Source organism: Cynocephalus volans, chromosome 9, assembly GCF_027409185.1.
Source record: "Cynocephalus volans isolate mCynVol1 chromosome 9, mCynVol1.pri, whole genome shotgun sequence".
Classification (NCBI taxonomy): Eukaryota; Metazoa; Chordata; class Mammalia; order Dermoptera; family Cynocephalidae; genus Cynocephalus; species Cynocephalus volans.
Window position 1 is genome coordinate 150,123,790 of NC_084468.1, and position 21,988 is coordinate 150,145,777.

Sequence of the window (21,988 nt, forward strand, 5' to 3'; positions counted from 1 at the left end):
GTGAGGGGGCAAAGCAACACATTATATTCAAAACCTACTTAGTGTCATTTCAAAATTGATAAAACACATTTTGTTCAACTTGTTTACATAATATCACTAGAAATCTTGTACTCTAAGGTACTAGAAGTCTTGTGACAAGGTCAATATATTTTAGATAATTACAGTGTTTTTTGAAATTTCTTCAAGACATATGACTAAATACAAAACAAATAAAACATAGAGCATTAGTCAAATGAATTTAAGAACTACATTACAATGTTTGGTTTGGCTACTACCACTGCCTGTCATGAAGATGCAGGAGCACAATCTACATGGAAGCATTTTCCCAATGTTTGTTTACAGTAATTTTAATGCTCTCCCTCAGCAGCATGTGCTTGAATCATTTAGGTTTTCATAGGTGGACTGGTGTCAGTCTATACTCATTGATGGGAAGGTAAATGGCAAAGTAGCTCCTGTGGGTCTCAGTTCCTTGTTAAAGAAGAAGCTCTGCCCTTCTCTGTAGCTATTTAAAATAAACTCTCCCACTAATACATGACAATATTTTATTTTTATATTCTTGGCATAAAATTAACTCTTTCCATGTTTAATTCCTTTCTGTGTTTGTACAAAGTCAGAATTAATTATGTGTCACATGGATTCATAATGCCATATACATACAATAATTTATTTAAAAGTAGTAATTTCTTTTAAATCTTTTCTGCTATTTATGTGATATTAAGTATTTGTTCTGTGTTTTTTTTCATTTTGTTAAACTGCATTAATTATAACAGTCAAAAAAATATTGTGTGGTATTGTAAAAGTAACTCTCCCCAAAACTTAGAACACTTAAATATTTAGCAAAAAATGATTTATTTTATTGTGCATTTTCATTTTTTATTTTCACCAGTATCAGCTACTACTTAATCTTAAACAAGAAAATGGAGTTGTAGTTTAAAACACAAACACCATTGCCAGAACTATTCATTTAAAAATAATATAGGAAATAGAAATCTTTCTTCCCCATGATCAATTTCAGTAACAATTATAAATCAAAACAGCATGGCTTTAATGTAACTAAATTCAGCTACACTGTATTAATAATGTCAGATTTGGAAATCATAAGTAATGATGTATTTGTTTTTGAATCTTTAGAAATTTTACAGAAGAGCACTAAATATAAAATATCACATGACAATACTAACAAGTAGTCACCATAAAAAACTGTAAACCTCAAGGTGACAGTGCATTAAAGGATGTGTTCATCTATTGCACTGTCACAAGATTGCATGATTTAAATATTTGGATTTTTTATTATGATTAAAGCTGAAACAATTTAATACTATACTATGAATACTATGATAATATTCCAGTAATTGGTGTACATGATTTGATTTCAAATTATGTTCTCAAGAGCCTCATTTCTGCTTTTGATTTTATGAGTGTAGATGTAACCTCTATTAAACTGGTTGAAGGTATCGTCCAAGAAAATATCAAAGCATAACATAGTGAAACCATCCATTAGGTAATAATTATAATTTTTATTTTGGGTACTATATTTGTTGTTATTTCTGTTTTTATATAGTTTAAAGAATAAAATATCAGATAGTAGTTATTATCTTTCTTAAATCACTTTAATCTTTATCATCACTTATAAATCTGTCTTTCATTAGTATTTTAGATTCTCCAGCTGAATGTATAGCACTATGAGATTACAGGTAAAAAAGAAAAAGAAAGTGTTTGACAAACTGTGATTTCAATTTTGTTTGTGGTAATAAAAAATCTATAATTTTCTTAATTCACATAGTAAAATTTCAAGATACATAATACTTTTCAGAAAAGTTGTGCCTTTTCAATAGGTGTTTTCCAAATGATTATTCTGAACATTTTATTTTATTATAAAGTCAGGTTAAGAAGTTCCCTTTTAACAGATACTCTTCCAGAAAAAGTAAAAGAAGTTTATACATTTCACTTTTCTCTAATGTTATATCCAGAGAATGAATCAATCATTAGAGTCTTAATGGCAGTTCACTTATGTCTCTTCTTACTTAGGACTCTTATTATTAGAAAGTTTGAGTTTAGACAAAAAGAGGTAGTGAATATCCCATCCCTAGCTTTGAAAGCTTGCCTTGGGGCAGCTAATTTCAGTGATGACTTAATGGCAGAAATCCAGCAGCGTACTGTTGACATTTTTATAGTAATTATAGATCAAGAGTTGGCTATCTGGAAGAGAATAACACATGACATATGACATGGCAAAACCCTTGCTCATAATCTTTTTTTTTCTCTTTTTTAATATTGCTCACACTTGGTGGCAAAAAGTAACAGTGTTCTTATAAAGAAAAGGAGAGTTCAAGTGCAAAAATCAGATATTTAAGAAAGACTGTCTAGAAATTGAGAATGCACATGTGTTCCATAACTGACATGCTCAATTAATAAAACCCTAGGGAAAAATAAAATAAAACGTTATGTTGTCAACTAGGAGTTTTAGCTGGGTTTTGATATATATATTAACTATTAACTACTATACTTGATCTAAAGGGAACCCATTACATCCTCATTCACTTACCCATATATAAATTTGTTTCTTAAGCATTCCCTCTATACTCTTAGAGTGAAATACACAGACCTCTTAGGATACATGGCTTTTTCCGCTACTTAACACTGTCTCTCAAGAAGTGCTTGCATTTGACCTTGGAAATCATGGAAGTAGTCATAGAAAAAGGAGAATATAAAATGGGCATGAAAAATGAAAAATGTTAGGAAGCAGACAGATAACAGGGCAAAGGCCTTCCATTCCAGATGAACGGCTCATTGTGAGGAAGCCACACGAAGAGAAAGCAGGGGATGTAGATGATAACTCAGTTTGGTGGGTGTGAGAAATGCATGAAAAAGAAAATAAGGATGAAAAAACAAATATGGTTTGGAAGTAGGTAGTAAAGCGCTGGTGGATTTGGAGATAAAAATTTGGATTTTATTTAGTGCTGGACATTTGAATAGAAAGCTTCTGGTGAGACCTGTCTGTCACGAGGAAGATCTTGACTACCTACCAAACAGCTCACACCATGGTATAGCTTTGATGAATTCAGCATCATCCAGGATCTGGCCTTCAGCCTTGAAGACTGAGAAAACTGTTTCTGTCAGCAGAAAACACGTGTCAGGATGACTGGTACATTCTCTCCCTGAGGCTGAGCTACGTTAAAATCAGAAGTGTGCCAGTTAAGCATGGAATTGAGAAAGGGAAATTTCTGTCATGCACGTGTTATACAGCGTTAGAGTAACCATGAAAGTGACTATTCTCTCTCCCGAGCACTGCCAAAGCTTGCCTCATTTCAGACTCCTGTGGAACAGTCTTCCTCCAAATATGTGTTTCAATATTTGAAGAGCTTAGGTTACCTCTAACAGACTTGGGTATCACACGGTATTCCTCTAACATGACTATATGAGTACATACATATGAAATGATCCAGTATCCAGCAATCCCACTAGCAAATTTTGGAGTTACAACTATATGCAGTCCTACTATGCAATAAGTTAAAAGATGAATGGAAGTTTTTGAACACAGAAACATCAATATAAGAGCTATAATTTGGAAAAAAATAATTGACCAATAAAGCATTATAAATGTTTGCAGGCAGGGAAAAGCCTGAAAACATAAAAGTCATCTACAAGACTGGCCTAAGTAAAACATAATGAGGATCTTACCCAATGAAGAGTAAAAGAGTCTTGAATATGAAAAATCAAAAGTTGGGGAACTGCCATTAGCTCAGAAAAGATCATATGTCAACAGAAAAATAACCTGAGATCCCCAATAGTAAGTTGGCGTTAGATGATGTTTTGACATTTTACTCGGATACTCTGCTTCTGATCATGGTACCAGAGGTAGCAATCACACAGGAGACCAGCGCCAGGGGTGCTTTTGTTGCTTTTGAGACTGATGCCAAGCTTCCTCTGGACTTCCCAGAATCCACACAACAGAGCAAACAGCACATGTAAATAAAGAGGCAGTCATTTCAAGAATAAACACAAGACTTTTGGCAGCAAAAGTAGGGTGGCTTTTAGCTACTTAGAGCAAACAAAGCATTTCTGAAATTAGATTTCCAGATCTCATTCACTGACCTATAAACTAATGTGGTTCTCAATCATATTCAAAACTTGATGCATGGTGTGCATTCAAAACATTTTTTAAAATATATTTTACACTGTCTTGCTTCCTCTCATCTTGTGATCTGCTTGCACCCACAGGCTGTTTGCTGCTTTCCCTCATGAGTAGAAGCAGTCTGAGGCCTGTGCCAGATGCAGCTGTCCCAGAATCTCTAAAGCAAATAAGTATATTGATGTTATTGTGGGAGAGAAGAAATTCAACTATGGGCTTCAAGTCAAGATGGTGGAAAAGACGGTCCCCAGCATCACTCTCTACCACAAATCAACCAATTTACAACTATTAAAAAGCAACAACAGCCAAGGTGGGGCTGCTAGAAATCGGGGGAAGAGGAGGAGAGACCTACAGAGTGCATGGAGGCAGGAGAAGCCACAATGAGAGTAAGAAAGGATTGCTCCCACCATTTTGAATCCCGGCCACTTCAAGGCTGGCCCTTGTGAGTTCATGGAGCAGGCCACAGCTGTGCCCTTCAAATGAAGTTCCTTGGAGGTGGTAGGGGAGAAGAGGGCAACCAAGACTACTAATAGGGTTCCCGTGGACCCACATAGGAGTGAGGGGCCACAACCACTGAAAAAAGGAGCCACTCAGAAGCCAGCGAGTCATCACCAGGGACTGGCGCACAGCCTGCCCCATGGAAAGTATTTGGAGTGCAGGTGGTGGGGGAGATGTACCCACCTGGGGAACACTGGGGCACAGCAAGGACAGCTGATCTGCCCCGCAGTCAGTGCAGGACCACTCAGAGGAGACTGATCATGAATACAGAACAGCAGGGGGTGTAGTTCACTGAAAATACTCAGGCCCAGACCAGAGTTTCTATACAAAGTAGATGTACTAGATCTCATGAAACCTGGAATCACCTGTAAAGTCAACCATTAAAACCTGAGCTGCACAAAAAGCCTTCTCCAGGGAATCAACAGCAAGGCAACAATTTATCTCAACCACAGAGCTCAAGTGCTGGTCCCCAGAGGAAGTTCCCCCATTTTAGAAGTAAGCAAAGGACAAGAAATTAGGTCCAGTGCAGAGTTTAAGTGCTAGTGTCCAGCTCAGCTAAGGCCTGGAATCCTCAAAGCGCCAACTGTAGCGCTCCTAATCCTGTTCGTGATGCCAATTGTAAAGCTAGGTGACCACACTAGTTGTCGCAGCTATTTTACCTGCTGGTAATCCTGTACCAACTAGGCCGATGGTTGGGCTAGGGCTGGGTCTGGAGCTCCCTCAAGCCCATTCACAGACTAGGTCACAAACCCTTCACACACCAGGCTGGGTCACCAGACCCCTTCACACAGGTCTATGAGCTAGGTAACCAGCCAAAAAGGTCCTTGGAGCCATAGGTTGGAAAGTGGCTGCACCGGCCGATGCCCAAGGCCGATGCCTGCCCACCTGCTTCACCAAACTCACTCTCTCTCTCTCTCTTTCTCCCTGAAGAACACAAGAATAGCAACAAAACTCAAAGATACATTGGTGCACATGTGCACTAACTCCACACACACACACACACACACACACACACACACACACACCCTCACACACACATAATTTGCTTACAAAGGATCTGCTAAACCACACCCAACTGGACCCAAGGCAAGGGCCCTGGCCAAACTATTCTATTTTTCCAACAGCTAGGAACAGTGAATAATCCAACACAGAACTGGAAGAAAAAACAAAATACCCACAGACCAGAGACAAAATTTGATATTAACTAGTAAAGGTCCCACAACACCAAAGAGCCCCCTACCAAGCCAGGGATGGGGGAGGGCTGGAGCACCAGCCATGCCTCCCAACACTCGCAACCAGCCCAGTGACCACCAAGCTGCCACAGGAAGTGCCCTGGGCTCTCTTGAGCCAGGGTGGTGGGGGGGCCAAGGGCCTTGGCTACACCCCCCCAACATCTGCAACCAGCCCAGTGAGAACCACCGAGCTGCTGCAAGAAGTGCCCTGGGCTCCTGAGCCAGGGAGGTGGGGAGCAAGGGCTTCAGCCACACCCTCCTGACATCTGCACCCAGCCCAGCTATGACTAAGCTACCACTGGAAGCCCCCTGGTTTCCCCTGCAGGAATGAGGGGGTGCCACAGCCCTCACCCCTGCCCCTCCTCCTTCTTCTTTCTCCCACCCTATTTCCTTCCCCTTTTCCTTCAGCCCCTTCCCCCAACTGCTCTGTAACAACCTCATAGAATGTAAAAAAAAAAAAAAAAAAAAAAAAATTAATAAATAAAGTTTAAAAAATAATAATATATATAAACTTTTTATTCTCCAAAGATGATGTAGAATATCTTATCTTAACTACTAATTTGCTATCTGATTAAACATGTCATTCCCATTGGCTATTTTCTTATGTTTTTAAAACTTTTATTTAGGAAAATATATGGACTAAAACAAAAAAAGAGAGAGAGCGCTTTCAAATCCAAAATAAAAAATTTTAAATGACAATAACATTAGCAAACAAAGTTAGCATGTTTAATCAACAAGAAGTTCTGGGGGTAATGCGCTGAATGTGTTGATTTATGTAAAAATATTACTTGCCTAGGGTTACTTTCAAATTTCACAGCTTCCAAACCAGCCCTTCGTAGTTACTAGTGTGAAGTATACCTTTAATTCACAGTTCTTTAAAACTATAAAATGTTTAACATGTCCACTCCAAGAAATTATATTTCATGTGGAAGAGAAATTTCTCAGGTAATACTAGGTTAATGCTGTTGATGCAATGTTCTAGAAAAGTTTTGCCTCAAGGAATGTTCATTTTAGATGAATCTGGCTGCCTCAGGGACATCTGAGGAGACTATCAGATGCTGCCAAGGGCACCTTAGACAGCCTTACTGGAAGATAGGAGGTTGCCTATAATTTCATACTATACTGTATGCCATGAAAGGCCTATAAATATCCTCCTGATATTCTAAAACTGGGTCTTCAGCAGATGCTAATACCATGTGCCACGGCAATTAGCAAGCCTGTTTCAGAGTATCGTGCTTAGAGTACCCTATGTAAATATTTTGAAAGTCACAAAGTAGCCTAGTGATAGGAAAGTAAAATTGAGCTGTGACAAAGGGACTATCAAGTCACTATTTTTAGAAGCTATATCTAGTAAGTATTTTACCTTATTTAGGATACCCTGTAATATTTTATATATGTGGAGACAATTAGAATAAGTTTTGATCCCTCTCTTTCATTCCTTTCTACTAAATGAGCTTTTTCTTATGCGGAGAATCAAAATTCACAGAATTATCTAGAACACACAACATAGACATTTCAAATTACCATAAGATTTTTAATTTTTATCAGAGAATATCCCATATATCCATTTATTTCATGTAAACACTTGTATAAAATTTAGCATTAAATAAGATCAGTATTACCTAACTTCAGGAGAAATAAAATATAGTAACCATTGAATTTTAATTTACTCTATATTTTCTTCAGTCTGGCAGCTCAGCTAACTAATTTTGCTTTTCGCTACAAAACTTTAAAACAGAGAATCCATGTTCAATGATATAGTTCAAACTTAACATCCGAAGTGAAATGCTAGATGGAGAGAGGTCCTCAAAACATATGTAGACAACAAAATCATTCTTAAAACTACACCTATTTCAACCTATCTTATCTGTGATGGGATTTTACTTTTTTTAAAGTCAGTAGCATGATATCACTTTTGATATTCAATATGGAAAACAGAAAAATAAGTGACCTGCCATGGATAGAGATTGGTAGGCATTCTCAGAACCCATTCAGCACTGATTACACTTATAATACATGTGTATTCATTGATTACATATGACAGTAATTTGTGAATTCCTAGTATTTAATTGAAGCAAATAATTCCTTTTCCTTTTGCACTTTTACGTACTTTGAAAATGAGGGGAAGAAATCAAAGACTTGCCAGGAAAAAAAAGATCCATAATAAATAGTAACTGGAAGTTAGGCACAGTGATAACAGTTTCCAGAGATTTTATGTTTATAAGCCAAACAACCACTCTGGTAAGAACATATTAATATTCTTTTTAACAGCCATTCCTGCCCACCTAAGATATTCAGAAATGCACTGTGATACCAAAAAAAACTCACTAATAAAAATATCTGTGATATGCTGCCAGGTATAGTAGCCGTGTAGGGCTAAACATTATTCTTTGAACAGAATGTGACATGCAACTCTGGCTTTTATGAGACTAATGAGGACAGGCAACTAGAAGTCTTCTATTGTAGTATCAAGATAAACTGATAAAATTATAGTAATGTCATTGTGATTCTGTATAAAATTCAGTGTATTCTAATAAAAATTTCAAGTCTTTGTCAATTACTTGCTCTAGCAGATAAGAAAATACAGATATTCCATATGACCATTAAAAAGTTCCAAACATAACACTTCAAAAGATAGAAAACTAATTTGAGTTGTATATAATGACCTATTTTAAGTGGTGAACTTTTAATCAATAAGAAAACAAACACAATTGTTAGAGAGCAGGTTCAAATCTCATTAATCTTGAGCAGGTTGATTAAGTTTGTTGAAACTTGGTTTCTTAATTTTTAAAAGGCAATTAATAATGTTTACATTTTAAATTGTTAAAAGATTTTACTAGAAAAACAGAAACAACCCAGCAAAAAACGGGCAATGGACTTGAATAGACATTTCTCTAGAGATGATAGACAAATGGCCAACAAGCATATGAAAAGATGGTCAACATTAGTAATCATTAGGGAAATACAGGTTAAAACCACAATGAAGTACATTAGGATGGCTACTACCAAAAAAAAAAAAAAAGGATATAACAAATCTTGGTGAGGTTGTAGAGAGATTGGAACCCTTGTTCACTGTTGGTGGGAATGTAAAATGATGCAGCCACTATAGAAAACAGTAAGAAAGTTTCTAAAAAAAATTAAAAATAGAATTACCATATGATCCAGCAATCCCACTCTGGGTATATAGCCACAAAACTGAAAGCAGGATCTTGAAGAGATATTTGCACGCCCATATTCATAGCAGCATTATTCACAATAGCCAAGAGGTAGAAGCAACCCAATTGTCTGTCAACTTATGAATGGATAAAAAAAAATGTGGAATATACATACAATAGAATATTATTTAGTCTTAAAAAGGTAGAAATTCTGTCACATACTACAATATGCTAAGTGAAACAAGCCAGTCACAAAAAGACTAATAATGTATGATTCCAGTTATATGAGATATTTAAAGTAGTCAAATTTATAGAAACAGAAAATAAAATGGTGGTTGCCAGGTGTTGGAAGCAGGAAGAAATGGGGAATGATTTAATGGGTATAGAGTTTCTGTTTCGTAAGTTAAAAAAGCTCTGGGGATTGGTTGCACAACAATATAAATCTACTTACCACTACTTAACTATACTCTTAAAAATGATTAATATGGTAAATTTTATGTTATGTGTTTTTACCACAATTAACAATTGTGTGTGTGTGTGTGTGTGTGTGTGTGTGTGTGTGTGTGTGTGTGTGTGTGTGTGTGTATACATATACACATACACTAAGGAGCATTAGCCTCCCTGTGTTTAAGGACACGGACTCTGGAGCCACAACGCCAGTACTGGAGATAGCCCTGATGCTTACTCACCAGGTGACCTCCAGCCTTAGTTTCCTCACCTACAAAATGGGATAGTAATTGTACATCCCTACAGGGATATTACTAATTAATACATTAAAAACTTATGATACTGTTAGCATGTCATATGCTCTATAAAATCGCTCGTTATTATTATTATATTATTACCAATTTCTAAACAGAGCTTTTTATTACTTTAGGATTTTATTATTATATTTTAAATACTTGCCTCATTTGATAGCTTGAATGATTACATTCTTACTAATCATCACCTTCTCTAGCTATAGTAAGTCAAACTTTTAGTACCGGATTATACATAAAATGCAAAAAACTTATGCATTCATCATATTTTAAAAATTATTTTTAGAGTAACAGCCATTAATTAAATCAAACTGTTCTAATTGTTTGCAATTAAAGTGTCCAATAAAATTTTATTTACTTTACAAATTCTGAGCCTATAACCTTGCTACTATTTTTTTTCATTTTTATAATTTTTTGCACCTGGATTATTATATACATTTTATGATGCAATTAAAGATAAGTATTTTATTTCAACATAATTACCACAGTTGGCTGGAGTTTTCAGGGAATAAAATTTAAAAAACAGTAGAGGATATCTATTATAAAAAGTAATCTGGAAAAGTTAAAATACAGTTTATTTTACCTTGTGTATTCATAAAACATAAAGATGTGGTATTATTTTATTGATGAAATACTGTAACAGCTATCTGAAAACAGGCATGTGAGTATACATTTAATTCCTAAATTCATATAAAGAACTTAAAAGAATGCTATGGAAAAGAAGCAATGCACATATGAGTATATGCCACTTGCTATGTAATCATCTGTACAAAACATTCATACTATATTTAAGTTCCTTTTCTAAAGTATATTAATAGTAAACCAAACTAATAATGTAAAAACCTGACAAATTAATATAATTACAAACTGTTGCAATAACAAGGTACTTAAACTTTCTTTTCCATATTAAAATAGTAAAATTAAAATAATTAATAACATTTTTCTAGCAAAACAGCTATGAAAACAGAATACTAAATTTTATTTAGTTATCCCTATTTTACAACTAGAATGATAACATGGGTTTAAAGTATTCAAAGAACACAAGCTACATATAAAATAGGAAGGAGTATACCTCACACAAATTCTGAAGTTTATTAGTATTATTTATTAAACATCATCAACTCTTAAAACCATTGAATGGTGCTATTTCTGAAAGAAAAAATAAAAATTTGCATTAGGCCTTTGTCTTTGATTTTGAATAGAAAAATCTCCTATACGTGTTCAGAAGTGGACAACAGCATATCTGGTTGGGGCCATTATTTCCTTGATAAAGGGAACAGCTTGTGAGCAGGAAATTGAAGGCCAGATGACTTACAGAGGAAAGCATCAATCCTTTGGAAAAAATTATATGACTGCAATGGCAAAATTATTTTATAAACACTTTTTACCTAACTTTTTACCTCATATATTTGTACACTATATTACTAAGCGTGAAAAAAATATTAAGCAAAAATCATATAATCACCACTTGTAATATTGTACAATTAATGTAAATAAAGCAAGATGAATAAATACTAAAGTTTTTATCTGGCAAGTATGAAGAAGGAAGGAATCAAGGATCTCTCTCTCAAAAAAAAAACAACCCAAAACAACCTAATAGACAATGCAGTTCGCCATCTCCGCTCATGATGCAGGCAAGGAGCTCGGGTGTTCTAGCTGTCAACAGTCTCTGATGTCAAGAAACAAAATCGAAAGTGTGAAGGCTTCATGGCAGGTCTGACAAATCTGACTTGCTTCAGTTACTATTTCATAACCATCCCAGAGATACTAGTGCTAAAAAGTTTGCTTTCTTTGCTTCCAAGACGAAGAGCTGCATGAACCCAGCAATGGCATCATTTCTAGTATTATTCCAGCAGAAGGTACTTTGCATTAATAGTACTTTCCTTTTTTCTGTGTCAGAGAAAATACAAGCTTGGCTACAAGAGCGTTTCCTGTCCTTCAGCATAGGGGTGTGAGAAGTAAATTCTAATTCCTCCCCATCAATCACCATTAATGCCTCACAAATGAGCATTCCATACCTATGACCAAATATCTATAGCTTAAGAAATTTTCATAGAATATATGCTAAATGGTTTTGCTGAAGAAAAACAAGATTGGTCAACAGATGCAGGCTCTCCTTAATGTGCTGATCTGTTGGATACTCTCCTTTGGTCTGACCTTCAATATTTCCTCTTAGAAATTAGCACCCTACTACTTGCCCCTAAACTCCTACAACCAGAACCTTAGGAACCAGGTGTTCTAGTTCTACCCTGGCGAGCAGTACTTAGCCTGTCCCTCATGGCTAAGAGAATACAGGGATAATATGGAATCAGGGAGGGAAAGATTGAAGGCAAGGCAAAACACTCACAGGCAGTGAGAATTTCTGATAGTGAGCACAGAGGTGGAGACTGAGAATATTTTCAAGAGAACTTTAGGTGATTCAAAGAGCATGATCTGTCAGATATAGTAGTTACCAATGTTTTTCCCAGTATCAGGTATTGCCTTCTTTCTTTTAGTATTAATTATTCCCTGTTAAAGGTAAAATCTCCCTGTCTCCCTTGTAGCTAGGTGTACCCAAGTAACTAAGTTCAGGCTAGTGGAATACAAATAGAAGTCATGTGTCATCAATTTCAGGTCAATTCTAGGACAAGCTGCTTATCTCAGACTTTGTCTTAAACCTTCCTGTTGGATAGAAATGGCCATTTATTGAGAACCCCGCTTGACAGAAAGAGTAACCCTGAATACCCAGGCCTGGACAGCCACTTCTTGATGGTTATGTGGTTGGGAAATAAAATTCTAACTTGACTGAAGTGCTCTGATTCAGGATATCCTTTTTACAGGAACTTAACCTATCTCTAACTAGTACAAGGACAATTATAAGTGAGACAGGAATGAAAAAAAATAAACCTGGACTGTGTACAAAACATGTGGATTCATCCACACAACCATAAATTGAAGCACATTAATTGAAGGAGAGAGTGAAAATATTGATGTTTGATATTACTTACTAGGCAGCAAAAATATTTAAAGACTTTAGAGCAACAAAATATTGTGCTTAAAGAAAAACTACAGAAAAAAGATCAGGTGAATCGGCAGAGGGAGCACCAAAATGCATATTATCACCATCTACTGTTGACCACTCTAAAGTTGAACCCGACAGTTGGAGCATAGCAATTAAAACTTAAATCTTACAAAAATTAAATTTTATTTAAATTACAAAACTATGCTTGAGATAGTCAGAAATGGAACTGGTCATCATTAAAAGACAACATAGTTCTGAAAGCCTTTACTTATCACTCTGTTGCCTGTTTCTTTTGCTGTGCAGAAGCTTTTTAGTTTGATATAATGCCATCTGTTTGTTTTTCCTTTGGTTGCCTGTGCTTTGGGGGTCATATTCATAAAGTCTGTACCCACTCCTACTTCCTGGACTGTCTCTCCTATGTTTTCTTTAAGGAGTTTTATTGTTTCAGGACATATAGTTAATTCTTTAATCCATTTTGAGTTGATTTTGGTATATGGTGAGAGGTATGGGTCTAGTTTCATCCTCCTACATATGAATATCCAGTTTTCCCAGCACCATTTGCTGAAGAGGCAGTCTCTCCCCCAGTGTGTAGACTTGGTGCTTCTGTCAAAGATCAGATGGCTAAAGGTGTATGGGTTGATTTCTGGGTTCTCTATTCTGTTCTGTTGATCCATATGTCTGTTTTTACACCAGTACCACACTGCTTTGGTTATTATAGCTTTGTAGTATACTTCAAAGTCAGGTAGTATTATGCCTCCAGACTTATTTATTTTGCTCAGGATTGCTTTGGCTATGCACGGTCTTTTGTTATTCCTTATAAATGTCTGGATAGTTTTTTTTCCATTCCTGAGAAAATGCCATTGGAATTTTGATGGGGATCGCATTGAATCTGTAGATCACTTTGGGTAATATGGACATTTTCACAATGTTAATTCTTCCAGTCCAAGTGAAAAGACAACCAACAGAGTGGGAGAAAATATTTGCAAAATATACATCTGACAAAATATTAATGTTCAGAATATACAGGAACTCAAACAACTCTACAGTAAGAAAACAAATAACCCAATTAAAAAATGGACAAAGGAGCTGAATAGGCATTTCTCAAAGGAAGATATATGAATGGCCAACAGAAACATGAAAAATTGCTCAACATTACTCAGCATTCAGGAAACGCAAATCAAAACCACTTTGCATTTCTGGTATATCACTCCAGCTAGGGTGCCTAATATCCAAAAGACTGAGGATGATAAATGCTGGTGAGGATGTGGAGAAAAAGGAGCTCTCATAAACCGTTGGTGGGTCTGCAAAATGGTGCAGCTTTTTTGGAAAATGGGATGGAGTTTCCTCAAACAATTACCCACAGATCTACCATGTGACCCAGCTATTCCACTGCTGGGAATATACCCAGAGGAATGGAAATCATCATGCCAAAGGGATATCTGTAATCCCATGTTTATTGCAGCACTATTTACAATAGCCAAGAGTTGGAACCAGCCAAATGTCCATCAGCAGATGAGTGGATAAGGAAACTGTGGTATATCTGCACCATGGAATACTACCCTGCTATAAAGAAGACAGAAATACTATCATTTGCAACAACATGGATGGACTTAGAGAAAATTATATTAAGTGAAACAAGTCAGGCACAGAAAGAAATACCACATGTTCTCACTTATTTGTGGTAGCTAAAAATAAATAAATATACAAACAAATAAAGGGTGGGTGGGAAGAAGACACAACAATCACAATAATTGCTTGAACTTATTAAGACAAGTGAACAGATATGGTGTAGTGGGGGAAGAGAAGAGAAGGAAGGGGGAAAGAGGAACAGGTAAAGGGACACGAAAATCAACTAGAATGTATATTGAGAAGTTAAAATAAAAAACAAAATAAAATAAATAAAACAAAATAAAAGCCTTTACTTAGAGTTGTCAGTGCACATTGAATAGAATGTTACACTTAGTAAATAGTCTCACTTAGTAAATATTTTGTGATGCTAACTCTGAGCCAGTTATTGTGCTAACAGTAGATGAACTGTAGGATTTTCAGGGGAGAGAGGATATAACCAATAGTTGTAAGGACTTCACACTCTAATCGAGTATTCAAATCTATAAACCAGGAGAAGTAGAAAGAGCAGAAAAGACAAAAGGGGTTCCATAAGTGGGAAAGACATGTCAATATTCCAGGAGCTTAGAGAAGCTGGATGTTCTGTACAGAGGATTCAAAGATCAGCCTTAAAAAATACATAAAATAAAATAAAATTCTGACCCAGATGATGAAATCATGAAAACTAAAGTTGTATAAGAACATAAAATGTCACTCTGAGTCAGAATCATGAGATCTAAAAGCCAACTCAGTAGTCTTACTGTAAAAGTAGAAAAATAAATGTTTTATAGCAGTACACGATGTTCCTTTTGTACTATCTAGCTAAAACGTTTAAGTGTATAATCTCAAACAAGCTGACTTCCTATAAAAATGAGGAAAGCACACTGTGGCCACACGTGTAACAGCAAATGAGATCATCTTCTCAAGTTGTGAGATGCATAAAATCTAACCAGGAAAAAAATGAAAACAAAAAAACTTGTCTTACCATTATAGGAGGTGGAGTGTTGGCTTTCTACTTAACATACTATGTATAATATGTATAATATGCATATCTATATAATATCGATAGCATATAAAGCCTACAGTATAATTTATAATTGCCTTGATTTTTCAGATTATTTCGTCTGTTTGATGATACACATATAAAGTATATGTTATATAGTACATATATATGTGCATACATATAAACATGTATAACATACACAGAATAATTTATTTCCCAATCCATTTAGTTATATATTTTTTCTAATACCTCACTAGAAGTTATGAGAGCTAGAGACCTAAAAGTATTGTCTACTTCTCTATAATTTCTCTTAGAATGAACCCATGGAAAATTAAATAAATTTTGTAATCATCTCATATTTCCTGATGGAGTCTGGCAAAGTAATGCCAGTTGTACCTGAGATTCCCTCTCCAGAAACTTAGCAGATCAGTGGAAAATATCTGACCTGCCTTGCTTCATCAAGTGATGCCTGACAGACCACTCATAAATTCTGACTAGTGAGCACAGTAGCAGTGGCAGTGGCAGGGTTAAGAAATAAGGATGTGGAGGTTGTACCACAACCATGGCTTAACTAGGACCCAGATGACAAGGACAGGAGTCAGGATGGTGCAAGCGGGCAGTGCTTTGCTGCTGTAGTTACTCTTGGCCCCAAAACTGTCAAAGACTGCCTACTGCTTCTCTTAACAAACCAGTTGCCTTTCTGTTGATTAAATCTCCTCACTATTTAAACAATATGAATAATAGTCTGATATAAATACTACTACATTCTATAGTCTTCACCAGCTCTGACCTGCAAATATGTGCCCTATACATAAAGGCTTTTAAGGACTAAACACAATGCCCATAATCATGAAAAAAAGCAAAAGAAAGAGAGAAAAACACTCATGATAATGTAATGAATCAGCTGTGAAGAATTCTCAAGGAAAGCCTGTGTTCTCAATGATGATAAAATACAGGTAACGATTACCCAGTTACAAATATTGTTTCATAATGAGAAACACATGTACATTTTCATGAGAGTTATATATGCATTATTGAGAAGGTGTTCCTGAACAGAGAGAATAGTAATTTACTTTATCAACCTTATTCTGATTAATAATCGTTCAATTCTATTTTTGATACATATTGTTGAAAAGTAAAATAGTAAATCTCTGCTGCCAACTATTAAGGTACCACAGACTAAGAGCCCTCAGTGCTAAGGTTATGCTTGCTGCTCAGGAAATACAACCAGTGTGCATCACAAACCTAAAAAAGTACTGAGAGATTGTTCTCTGAAGATTCTCATCGTTTGAATTTTAGTGCCTTATAAAGCAATAGAGTACATTAAGTAGGCATGCAAACCAATTGTTTTATTTACTTTCTAATAGCAGTAAAAGTTGATAGACTCTCGGGGCCTCTATTCCTTTGTAGTCCACTAAGTGCCAGGAAATATCCCTCACCATCAACCATTATCTCTTAAATAATCTGTACATTCAAAAACCTCAACACAGACAGAAAAGGGAAACAAAAAGAAATTAAAAGTTAAGAAAGGTTTATTTACTATTCAGTATCCCCAAATCAGGTATTTTTTTAAAGTCAACTTATAACTTGAGTGCCTCTGAGACACTTCAACCTGTATTTTACATTTTCACAATATTTTACATGTTCTTTAGCTTATATTCAGGTTAAAATTTAAAGTTAAATTGTGGGACTTTGCTGTTGTTTTCAGTATATCTAAATGGTATTAAAAATCACTTAAGGAATAAATGTAACCTGAAGTTGATTGTGGTTTTTGCAACACTAACAGTAACCATTTCTTAAAACAAAGTTTAAAATGAGCCCCAGATATTTTTATTAAAAAGGAAATCTAATCTTGAACTATTTGAATTTTAATTTAAGGGCACAGTCTTGATTTTAGGAAATGATTTATTGAAAATTAGCATGGCCGTCATTACTCCTTTTGCTATTTTTTATTATGTTGCTTCCAACATATGGTATTTGAGGGCTTCTCATATTTTATCTTTTCTGTCACTTTTAATTACTACACGTACTTCAGTGAAATCAATAATATATAAGGTTGATGATGGTATTACATCATGCATTACCAACTAATTCACTAATTTCCAAATTCTGTACTCATTTATCACATAACAAAGGGTATAGTTTAATTGAAATTTTAAAATGTAAATGTTCGGAATATGCAGTATATAAGTCATTTGAGTTAATGATTCCATTTCCTCATAATGATCCTGATTTCCAGTTCTCCTAATATACACACTGTATACACAAGAACGGGGTGAGGGAGTCCTTTACTCCTGCTCTTGGGGAAGGCAGTGGTTCTCCACAATCCTCTCAGGGAGGAATCCTGTGTTCTTGATTTTATTACCACCCAACAATGCTAAAGAAAATCAGAAAACAGCATGCGACCACTGCATCTATTAGACACATCTCATTCTTTAGAGGTTTTTCTTATCTGTTTTATTTTAAAATCATATAATTAGGCCCCAAATGTAACGTGCGGCTTCTATCTTTTATACTTGTCTTTAAATGTGTTGACTTCTCTATATATTTAGATTAAGCTAAACTTTTCTTTTTTCCTAACAAATAGGGATTAAAATCTCTACTAAAATTTTTATGCTAATAACAAAATATAGTACCAATTTTCAAGATGATAAAAGTTCTTTATGTCCATTAAATTACATTTTGTATACTTTGAAGAGCGAAAAAAGTAATAAAACTGTATTCAATGAACATTGTTAGTATAGAGCGATCAAAATTATTTGAAGTTTCTTCTAGTTAATTCATATTCATCGTAAACTTGTTTTTGGCTTTATTATTTCTCTGTGGTTTATATCGAGGAAACAGAAAATGTGCCATCTATGACAGTATCTCCTACATTCGTTCACTTTCACTTCACTACATAACACTTCCATCTTCCTTATTCCTAAAACTTTATTACAAATAAAATATATGTACATATTTATACTACATACTAATATATATGAAAAGTAACATTTACTCAATAACACACTGATCTTTCAGAAGGAGAGAACAAATCTATGGTTACTAGAGTTAGGAGGGAGAGGGGGATGGGGAGAGGCTGGGTAAAGGACCCAAAGAATAATTATAATTTGCAATAATATACATGCTAATAATATAGATCTGATCAATACAAGATGTACACAGGTGATGGTAGTCAACATTGCACACCAAAAATATGTATAATAAATTATGCTACAATAAAAAAAGTATTTGAAAAACATAAAAAATTAAAAATAAAATCATTCAATCAAAATATAATGAATTGTATTTTTAAATATTACTCAAGAGAGTTTTCAAATATAATTCAAAATAAGGCACAGTTCAAACATTCATTAAGGAGTTACTTGTAAAATAATGTAGGTTGTGTAAAACAGTCACTCACAAGAAGGAACATAAGAATTAATTCTAGTAATAATTATGTGAGGCATCCTAAAGCTTTTTTCCTAAGTGAGATTAATTATATTTTTATGGAAGAAAAGCACTAAAGTACTTCAGTTCAATTGTTTCTGAAAGAAGAGGTTCAGCCTCCCTTCTTTCTTTGCCTTCATATAAACTGAGTAGGGAAATCCATTATTTAAGATATCAATGCTCATGAAGAAGGCTTAAAGGTAGATTCATGCAACACAGTCTTATTTAAAGCAACACCTTATAAATATGAGCTTACGGCTGAACATGAACTGAAAAATAAACATTAGGAAAGATACAGGAAAAAAATATTAAGCAATGATTTCCCAAAAAGAAAAAAAAATATGTAAATAACAGTGAGGTGGTTGGTCGAAGTAAGTATTCTATATAATGCATTCTGAGTTACTATTTGAGAAGCCACACTGTCCGCACACATTTTATCATGTTCATAATCAGCAACAGGGGTGTAAAGGGGAAAAAAAAATACAGCACCTATCTTCCTCCATGTCCTCCAGAAGTCATCTTTACAAAAATGTAATTGTCTTACTAAAATGTTAATGCTAAAACCTGACATAAGTTTTTCAAATAAATCACTACATTTTTCATATATCGCATGTACTTCAAAACAGATATTTGCTTAAAATATCTCAGTAAATCCTTTATTTAAAATTACATACAATTTTGATGGACTTTTCCACTGAGATCACATAAGAATAAGTAAAATTACTATAGCAATAACATAGTCTACTGTGTCTCTATAGAAATTGGCTGCATGAATTCGACAATATTTAGTTCTATTGGAGGCAGCTCAGCTTGTCTCAGTAGCTTAAATCAAACACATTCACAAACTGTCCAAGTGTAGACTGATCAGTCTCTTAATAATTCAATAAAGTAATTTGAATAAAGTCAGAGAATACTAAGATATTTAAGATTTAAAATACATTTCGGAGAAGAAATCTTAAAATTCATTTTTGAAAGATTTTAAAGTAGCCCTTAAGTCATGAAACGTCATAAAGTGAAGCATTGCTCTAATACTGACGAAATGTTCGATATTTTTTCCAAATGAGGGCGTGATAAACAGAAATTCTCTCCAAGTTTAGAAATGTCTTATTCACTTGATTATTTTTTTAATTGTATTCAGTATTAATATAAACTTAAAGCAAACGTGCAAGGGGTTGGCTTTTTATAAGAGCATTCATTTAGTAATAAAATTATGTTTAAGCTTTGTTCATAAAGTATGTAAGACAAAGTCCCCACTAAGTATTATCATTAATATTTTTCATCCATGTACCCATGTCAGTATCAACTAGCTACACCAAATTTTAAAGTAAAAATTAGCGTTTCTTCAGGAAATCCTAACAGGTTTGTCTTGTCAGTTACTTCATGCAGGGGTGGTGGGAGGAGGGGACAGAGGGGCCAGGGTGAAAACCAGCCTCAACTCCCATTTATTTTCCCAAATGGTGATAGAATATGAGCTGATGAACGAAGTTAGCTCACTTCCACAAGTGTACTGCACGTGGACTCCACAAGAAATTCTCTCAGATGTCACAGCAAGGGTTGGCAATGTGTCTGTGAATCACTCTTCTCCTTTTCAGGCCTTCTGGGCTTTAAAAGGTGGGCTGGCCTGGGACAACCAGGGAGTGTGCGCTGAGATGAAGCGCGCTCTGGACTCCGGCAGCTACTACTGGACTCCACTCAGATCGGATAGGGGAAAAATGACTAGCGTGTCCTGGCCACTGGCTCCAAGTCTCTAATCCTGGCTCCGTTGAATAACCCTTGAGGAAACTCCTCAGGGGAGTCTACAGTTTTAACTCTTTCATCGCTGTCACCTGCAGGCGTCCCTTCCACCCCTAACCCCCAGCCTGCAGATTTTAAGACAGGCATTCATTTTGGAGCAAAATGTAATCAAATACAATGCAAACACGTTCTAAGTTACGGTTAATATAGAAGCACAAATCTGATGGTCGGCAATTTAAGTAATCAGGAGCAGTTCAACGTGTGCCTGCTGGTGCTGCCAAACAATCTCCCACCCTTGGAAAGCCGGCATTTGTAACTCTCACATCTTCCTACCTCCTCCCTCAAATTTCTTAATGGGCCATTAGTAACGGGATCGATCCTAGTTACTTTAGCAGCGAGACATCGCAAAGGCACATCTGCTGTTCACCGGTGCCAGAAACACCATTGGAAAGTTGAGAGGGTAGAGCCAGCACTTTGCAAACCGTAGGGGGCCGGGGAGGGGGAGGAGCGGAGGGGGGGGGTGCAGTGGGAACCCGGCGAGGCTTCCGGGCACTAGCGAGCGCTCGGGAGCGGAGCGGCGGAACCGTGAGCTTCTCTGGCCGCGGCGCGCCGCCGGGCTCCCCACACCCCTCTTCTCGGGCAACTGAGCCCCCTCCCCACCCCCACCCCCGCTCCCCGGCCGCCGCTGCCCCAACCTCGGAGCAGCGCTCGCGTGTGCCCGCGGACGGGGACGCGCGGCACTTACGTCTCGGAATTTGTTCCACTGTCCGACTTCCTTGTCATACTGGGAGATCGTGGTGAGCCATTGTTGATCATCCAGAAAATGACCGCCGTCCGACCTCCCCCCGGCTGCAGCCACCGCCGCCGCGGCTGCGAGAGCCTGACTGCACCAAGCGGCTGCACACACACACAGTACGGCTGACACCTTGAGCATCTGGGAGAAGAGACACAACGGGGGCGGGGGAGGCGTGAGAGGCAGTGTCGAGGAAGGGGCACGAGGAGAGGGGCGACCCTGGGCAACGTGCCTCAGCCACCACGGGGTAGAAGGCGGAGGAGGCAGGCGGCGACAGGGTGTCCCCTCCCCGCAGACTTCACCCCGAACCCTGGCACTCACGCACGCAGACCCAGGGGAGGGAAGGAAGGAAGCCCCGCCGCCGCAGCCCGAGCCGGCACAGAACGCTTCCCGGCCCGTCACCTTGTCGTGAGCCGGCGCCGCGCTCGCAGCTCCTGCTGAAACGCAGCCTGCTCTGCCAGCTCGCCGCTTTCCCGAGCTGCCGCACGCGCCGCCGTCCCCGGCCGTCCACTCAGCGCCCCGCGCCCCGCGCGCCCCCCAGCCCACTCCCCGACGCGACCTCTCGCCTACACCCCGCCATCCAGCCCCTCCCGCCCGCCTCCTTCCTCTTCCCTCTTCCACCTCCTCCCATCCCACCTTCCTCTCGCT

The 21,988-nt window shown here is 36.9% G+C and overlaps 1 protein-coding gene across 4 annotated transcripts in view; it reads right to left on the minus strand.

Annotated features, from left to right (window-relative positions):
• SPOCK3 (SPARC (osteonectin), cwcv and kazal like domains proteoglycan 3) overlaps positions 1 to 21,481 on the minus strand; it is a 468,485-nt gene extending 447,004 nt beyond the window's left edge. For all 4 annotated transcript variants that reach the window (XM_063107913.1, XM_063107912.1, XM_063107911.1 and 1 more), the window contains exon 1: positions 21,293 to 21,481. In XM_063107913.1, coding sequence (XP_062963983.1) covers positions 21,293 to 21,481 — 189 coding nt within the window. The remainder of the gene's footprint in view (positions 1 to 21,292) is intronic.
• Positions 21,482 to 21,988: the final 507 nt, after the last annotated feature.